This window comes from Chelonia mydas, chromosome 1, assembly GCF_015237465.2.
Source record: "Chelonia mydas isolate rCheMyd1 chromosome 1, rCheMyd1.pri.v2, whole genome shotgun sequence".
Classification (NCBI taxonomy): domain Eukaryota; kingdom Metazoa; phylum Chordata; order Testudines; family Cheloniidae; genus Chelonia; species Chelonia mydas.
Window position 1 is genome coordinate 189,408,715 of NC_057849.1, and position 7,836 is coordinate 189,416,550.

The 7,836-nt window shown below is 44.1% G+C and overlaps 1 protein-coding gene across 12 annotated transcripts in view; it reads left to right on the forward strand.

Annotated features, from left to right (window-relative positions):
* The first annotated feature begins 1,442 nt into the window (after window positions 1–1,442).
* Window positions 1,443–7,836, forward strand: part of LOC102944284 (Holliday junction recognition protein) — a 42,668-nt gene continuing 36,274 nt past the window's right edge. For 3 of the 12 annotated variants that reach the window (XM_037907434.2, XM_043538505.1, XM_037907443.2), the window contains exons 1-4: window positions 2,234–2,539; window positions 2,790–2,856; window positions 4,305–4,369; window positions 5,630–5,657. In XM_037907434.2, the coding sequence (XP_037763362.1) occupies window positions 2,345–2,539; window positions 2,790–2,856; window positions 4,305–4,369; window positions 5,630–5,657 (355 nt within the window). In that variant the 5' untranslated portion in view covers window positions 2,234–2,344. Of the gene's footprint in view, window positions 1,606–1,679; window positions 2,540–2,789; window positions 2,857–4,304; window positions 4,370–5,629; window positions 5,658–7,836 lie in introns of those variants that run through there. The other 9 variants (XM_043538511.1, XM_043538512.1, XM_043538509.1 and 6 more) reach the window with 8 other exon arrangements.

Sequence of the window (7,836 nt, forward strand, 5' to 3'; positions counted from 1 at the left end):
TGCCAGGTGCTTCAGAGGGAATGAACAGAACAGGTAATCATCAAGTGATCCATCCCATTGTCCATTCCCAGCTTCTGGCAAACAGAGGCTAGGGACATTACCCCTGCCTATCCTGGCTAATAGCCACTGATAGACCTATCCTCCATGAATTTATCTAGCTCTTTTTTGAACACTGTTATCGTCTTGGCCTTCACAACATCCTCTGGCAAAGAGTTCCACAGATTGACTGTGCGTTGTGTGAAAAAATAGCCCAACCCCCAGCCCTGAGCCCCCTCCTGGAGCCAGCACCCCATACCCCCCTCCTGCACCCCAATGCCCTGACCCAGCTCTGATCCCCCTCCCAGAGCCAGCATCCTGTACCCCCTCCTGCACCCCAACACTCTGCCACAGCCCGGACCCCCTCCTGCACCAAAACTTCCTCCCAGAGGTCGGACCCATAGGCGCCAACTTCTCCTGGTGCCGGTGGGTGCTCAACCCCCGCACCACTGACTCTACCCCACCCCCATTCCAACCCCTTCCCCAAAATCTCTGCCCCCTCCCTGCCCCTATTGGACTCCTTCTCCAAATCCCGGCCCTGCCTCCTCCCCTGTGCCTGCCACGTTCCTGCTCCTCCCCCCTCCCACAGCTTGTTACACCAGGAACCAGCTGTTCTGCAGCGGCAAGCACTGGGAGGAGAAGCAGGCAAAACGGTTCGCTCAGGGGTGGAGGCGGACGTGAGCTGCGGTGGGGAGCTTGGCTGCCAGTGGGTGCAGAACACCCACCAATTTTTCCCGGAGCACCCCCAGAGTCAGCGCCTACGCTTGGACCCCTCACCCCCTCCCACATCCGGCTCAGCCCAGAGCCCCTTCCCACCCTGTAATCCCCTTGGCCCCAGCCCAGAGCTTGCACCCCTTCCCGGACCCCAGCCCGCTGCCCCAGCAAGGTGAAAGTGAGCAAGGGTGGGAGAAAGCCAGGGACAGATGGGGGGGGATGGAGTGGGGCAGGGCTTTGGAGAAGGGGCGGGATATATCCTGGGTTGCCCTTAAATTCAAAAAGTGATTTTGGGCATGAAGAGGCTGGAGCAGACCCTCCCTGGAGCAGGCAGAGGAACTACGCCTCCCCTTCTCTCCAGCATTTTCTCTTCCTGGTTCTAGGAAGCCCTAGAGTTCAAAAAAAAAAAAAAAAAAAATTCAGGGTCGCAGTGACCAATAGGAGGCCACCCGAATGCTGCCTCCAATAGGAGCTAACGATGGGCCGGTGTTGCTAGGTAGAATAGAGATCTTTTTCCCAACCCTCAGCCTTTCCGAGTCCAGCGTCCAATTAGAAAGCTCTGAAAAGGAGATAGGCGGGACAAAATAAGAAAAAGGGCAGGCATTCCGAACACGATAGCCAATCGAAGAGAACTGGGAACACTGATTGGCTGTTCCGAATAAAGTGACACGGCCCACCTCCAATCGAGTTGTCAGGGGCTGCGGAAGGCGGCGCGAAGTTTGAATCGGCGAGAGGGGGCGACGAATACACATCGGGGGAGCGGGGCGGGGGCGTCCCGCAATGGAGGAGCTGGAAGAGAGGCTGCGCCGCAGCAACGCGCGCTTCGTGGACTCCCTGCAGCGGATCATCGAGAAGGTGAGGCTGGGGGCGGGGCTTCGTCACCGTACCCCCCCCCCGGTCGTTATGCCGGGGTGAGCCCGCCCCCCGGCTCCGGTAACGGCCCGGCCGGGAGTCGCGCGGCCCACGCGCGGGGGTCGCAGGGCCCCGACGCGCCGCCCGTGGCTGCTCAGGGCGGCCCGGCCGCTGACGCGGCTCCCCGCGCGGGCACAGTCCGGAGGCCCCGCTGCCCTCCCTGCAACCGCAACCAGCAGCCCGGGCTGGCGGCGTTTGGCGGGCCGGGCGCTCACTCGCCTCAGACCTTTCAGGCGCCACTTTCCCGCGCAGACGGTGCGCGACGTGAGCTGTCGCCCGTCGCTTCCACAGCCCGGGACTGGGGTCACTTTGCAAAGGCGCTGCTGCGCCCCCAGCGGCGCGACGTCTCGGGAGCGCCCGGGCGCCGCCGCCCGGGGACATCGGGGGCCTTTTACTCCGGGCTCGGAGTCTGGGTTTGGGAGTTAGTGTTAGAAAGCTTGTGGCTCCGTGCCGGGGGCGTTGTATGCGGCAGCGACGCGGCCGGTCACAAGCCAGTTACTGCCGCGCCCACGCTGCCGCCCGGGAAGGGGGTGGCTCCAGCGCCCGGGAGACGGAAGTTCCCCAAGTATTTTTGTTTGGTCTCCATGTTTATCTATAAACTTTAAAAATACGTATGCGGTGTATTTGGTTAAAAATACCCTTGATTTTCTTGGTGATCGCGTTTAGACAGTGATGGTGGTAAATGTCTCTTTCTCATCTTGCCAGTCCCCTCTACACTGTATTGCCTTACGGGATCAGACCAGCAGTCCCTCTAATCAGATTCCCAGTCTATCAGTGGCCAAAACCAGTTACATCAGAGGAAAGTGGAAGAAGCCCTGTAAGGGACAGTTACGGGATATCTTGTCCATGGTGCACATTTACCTCTCAACACCTTTCAGTTAGTGTTCGGTTTATGCCCTGGGACAGCAGTATTTCTATCCTTTAAAAACGTATTTCATCTCATGTAAAAGAGGGTATTGTCAGATTGCAGACTTTAAAATATTTGAAAATAAAAGTCTGTGTGTGTGTGTTTTTCAGTCTAAACCAAGCTTATGAAAATCGTTGAACTTTATGTAAAACCTCTGCTGTTAAATATTTAACCAATCATTTCTAACTGTTAAAATGGTCTGTTTTTTTTTTTTAAATAGTACAATTATCCCTTTGAAGATGATATACTTGTCTCTATGGAATCATTGACTTATGATACACCCATTGGTAAGAATTCCTTAAAATAAAGGTGTTTTCATTTTTTTTTTTTTCAGACCTACTACAGTGTACAGATTTACACAAATAGGACTGGATAATGTCTGGCAAAAATAATTCACTCTGTGGCCCAGATCCTAAAAAAAAACTTCAGTATCTGCTGTAGTTTACCCATGGGAGTAGTCCCAGCGAAGCCATATGTAAAATGCAACGCATGGATAATTTTTACAGGCTCTGGGTCTACGTCCATATGTAGCAATAGGTGAAGGGTAAAAGCAAGTTACAATTTTAGTCATTATTTAGACAAAAAAGGGTATTGGGGCTCTACTATAGTGAATTGTAAGGAACAAACATTAGGGTAGAAGAGGAGTTTAAAGGAAAGAACGTAAGTGAGAAAAGAGAATGAAGGGGAGAACTCAGAAGCTGTTATGTAAAAGCTGTTGTGATGTGAATGTTTTGCAGCATCTCATTGGATGGAATAGATTGTTATCTTAAGAAGACGTTTTCTTCACTGTGAGAGCACATGGTTAATTTTGTTACTGTACTGAGATTGGGGGAAGTCATGTTTTTCCAAGGTTTCATAAAAGTTGTCATCCATCAGAAGGGTTGCATGTATATGAGGAGATTCGAACACAAAAGGCTGAGATCTGTCTAAAATATTCGTATGGTCTGCAATGTAATAGGCAATGTGGTCTAATGGTTTGAATATGTTACTTGGAGCCAAGAACTGCTCTGCTATAGCTTCCTACCTGTCAAATGAGGATGGATACCTAAGTGCCTTACCAGGGTTAAGTTAACTATTGTAGGCATATGTAAAGTGCTACAAAAATACCAACTATTATGTAGTCCTAGGTCCAGAATTTAGGCTGTGTTTTTAAAGGTTTTTACAATCTTAATATAATTAAATATATTTTCAGGAGTTAAGGATTAGGGTTGGATTTTTTTGTGTGTTTGCATTTTTGCCGCTTGGAATGTGTGAATTTGCAATGGCTGTGTCTGGTGTAATGTGTCTGGTTTTTGTAACATCTATTTACACCTTATATGAAACACTACATATAGGTCCCATTACTGCAAAGACTTACACATGTGAACTGCTGTACACTCCACATAGGCTTGGTGCATTTAATGGGACTACTCACATACAAAGTTACTGCTTGCTTAGGTCTTTGTAGGTTCAGGGCCATAACATGCAATGGAGCTGAGTTATGTCATTAAGGAAACTAACTTTGAATTTATGGACTTTATTCAATTTCATCTCAAACATAGAACTGCATTAAAGAAGTCATTTTCATATAAATTGCTGGCCAACACACAGCGTAAATGCCCTGCAGGTGTAGATTGGTTTTGATGACATTTTCACTGCCTAACACACTCCCTAAATACAGAGAGGTTATTCAACATAGACATATACTATAATGCATGCAAAATGTTTGTTGTAATTTCTGTTTTGTTATATCTAGGACCACAGCTATGGGGTGATATGTCAGAAAAAAACATTAATGAATGGAAGAAAAAACTACATAAGGTATTTAATAACTCTCTTGCATGGTATGATTTCCTTAATTTAACCTTGCTGTTCCAAAGAATATTTGTGGGATATAGTCAAAGAGAAATAGTTCTCCATTTCATAGCGCTAATAAGCTCAGCGGCCAAAAAAAATATTGCTGAGAGTATACAGCTTGAAGGTCTTTTAACAATACTCTTGTACCTCTTCAGCATATCACTGTTGACTTTAAAATATACTTGAGATGAAATGACAGCAGTTGGCTAAGTTCTGCCCTCGGGCCTCCAATGGTCCCACCTCTACTATTATTTACATGCATTGTTTTGTAGAGATTGAACTAAAGTAATGACAATGTTTTAGCAATCTGAGTTGTCTCTAAGGCCATGTCTATACTACCACTTACGTCTGCAAAACTTATGTCGTTCAGGGGTGTGAAAAAACACCTTGAGTGACATAAGTTTCGCTGGCATAAGTGGTAGAGTACACAGCACTATGTTGGTGGGAGAACTTCTCCCGCTGACATAGCTACTGCCGCTCATTGGACATGGTTTAATTATGCCGATGAGAGAACTCTCTCCCACCGGCCTAGAGCAGCTACACGAAATCTTACAGCGGCGCAGCTGCATCAGTATAGCTCTGCTGCTGTAAGATGTCTCACGTAGACATAGCGTAAGTGTGCGCATGCCAAGCTCAATTCTCTTCCTCCCTTATTGTTGTGGAAATTATATTTTATGTGTTTCCTTTTTCCCTCTCTTCCTGCGTCACTCCAAAAAACAAATATTGGCCTCCTCAGCCAATGTATATTACAAACATTTGTAAGAAACCAAACCTTCAGTCTTCTCCCAAATGCCTGTTCTAAAAGGTGGGCTGTGTGGAGTGTCTTGAAGCTCAACAAATCTGGATTTTTTTGAACTGGGCAGATTAAAGGAAAGAAGAGTGAATTTTTAGTCTTGAGGGGACCCAAAGGAGAATGCTCTCTCCTTAGCTCTCTCATATACCAAGGTATCTGCAGTTTGTGTGTCTTTGATTTCAACAGTAGCAGTATGGTGTGAGAAAGCAAGGTGGTGCTTCAGGTAAGATGATCCTAGGGATATTCAGTGCTTTGTAGGTCAATAACCTCTTAGACTGCAACCAAAAGCTGTTGGGAATTGAGGTTGAATAGTACTTTACAGAATCAGGGCCCTTATAAATAAATAAGCAAAGTAAATAAGTGTCTTGCAAAATAACTTACACTGTTCTAAGATTGTTCTGACTCTTCTCTTTTTTTGTTTTTAATTGCAGAGGGCCACACAATGTCAAAAAATCACAGGTAAAGGAAAAGCAAAATAAAAATGCCGTATCACTGTATGTGTTGTTTTAGAAATATACATTTGCTTTTAATATGCTAGGCAGTATAAGACTAAAGACCTCAGATGTCTTCAACCCCAGAAAATATTTTTACAGTGGCACTACTGGACATGTTAGTATGCCTTTATAAAAAGCGTGATTTTTTTTTTTTAAGATTATCATTAGGACTGTCAAGCGATTAAAAAAATTAATCTCAATTAATTGCGCTGTTAATAATAGAACACCATTTATTTAAATATTTTTGGATTTTTTTGCTACATTTTCAAATACACTGATTTCAATTACAACACTACAAAGTGTACAGTGCTCACTGTATATTTTTGATTACAAGTACTTACACTGTAAAAATAAGAAATAGTATTTTTCAATTCACATAATACAAGTACTGTAGTGCAATCTCTTAATTATGAAAGTTGAATCTACAAATATAGAATTATGTATAAAAAAGCTGCATTCAAAAATAAAACAGTGTAAAATTTTAGAGCCTGCAAGTCCACTCATTCCTACTTCTTGTTCAGCCAATCGCTCAGACAAATGAGTTTGTTTACATTTGCAGAAGATAATGCTGCCCACTTCTTGTTTACATGTCACCTAAAAGTGAGAACAGGCATTCTCATGGCTCTGTTGTAGCTGGCAACATTTACATGCCAGATACGCTAAAGATTCATCTGTCCCTTCATGCTTCAACCACCATTCCAGGGGTCATGCGTCCATGCTGATGACGGGTTCTGCTTGATAACAATCCAAAGCAGTGCAGACCGATGCATGTTCATTTTCATTATCTGAGTCAGATGCCACCAGAGGAAGGTTGATTTGCTTTTTCGATAGTTCGGATTCTGTAGTTTCCGCATTGAAATGTTGCTCTCTGAAAGCATGCTCCACACATCGTCCTGCTCAGATTTTGGAAAGCACTTCAGATTCTTAAACCTTGGGTCGAGTGTGAGATTTCTAAAGATAGCTGCAGCACTGGTACCTTCTTTGCATTTTGTCAAATCTGCAGAGAAAGTGTTCTTAAAATGATCAACATGTGCTGGGTCATCATACGAGACTCCTATAACATGAAATATATGGCAGAATATGGGTAAAACAGAGATGGGTACATACAGTTCTCCCACAAGGAGTTCAGTCACAAATTAAATTAATGTGTTATTTTTTTTAATGAGCATCATCAGCATGGAAGCATGTCCTCTGGAATGGTGGCCGAAGCATGAAGGGGTATACGAATGTTTAGCATATCTGGCACGTAAATACCTTGCAATGCCAGCTAGAAAAGTGCCATGCAAATGCCTTTTCTCACTTTCTAGGTGACCTTGTAAATAAGAAGAGGGCCCCATTATCTCCTGTAAATGTAAACAGACTTCTTTGTCTTAGCGATTGGTTGAACAAGAAGTAGACTGGGTGGGACTTGTAGGCTCTAAGGTTTTACATTGTTTTGCTTTTGCGTGCAGTTATGGAACAGCAAAAAAATATACATTTGTAAGTTGCGCTTTCACAGAGATTGCACTATGGTACTTCTATGAGGTGAATTGAAAAATACTATTATCATTTTTACAGTGCAAATATTTATAATAAAAATAATATACACTTCGATTTCAATTACAACACAGAATACAATATATATGAAAATGTAGTAAAACATCCAAAATATTTAATAAATTTCAATTGGTATTCTATTGTTTAACAATGCGATTAAAACGGCGATTAATTTTTTTGAGTTAGTCGTGTGAGTTAACTGCGATTAATCTACAGCCCTAATTATCATATACATTTTTACTATGGGATGTTTTTTAAAAGTCCTGTTTTTAAATCTGAACTCTTCAAAGTGCAAATTGTTAGTGAAGGGAGGTCAGATGAATGCTCCAAAAGGTTCTGAAATGTGGATTTAAAAAAAGCTTGAGATGAGTGCTTACCCGGTAGGTGTGGTTGGTATCATTGCCTATTAAGATTGCCCAACACTTCCTATTATAAGACCCTGTTTTCAGTTACTTCTAGCAACCAAATCTTTCAAGCTGAAATTTTCCATGCTGGATGTTTGCCTCAGGCTGAGTTTTGGAAAATTTCAGCCGAATTATTCTCAAAAATGGCTGAACTAGTCTAGGTTAAAATAAGGGTTTTTTACCCCATTATATTCTGGTGACCTG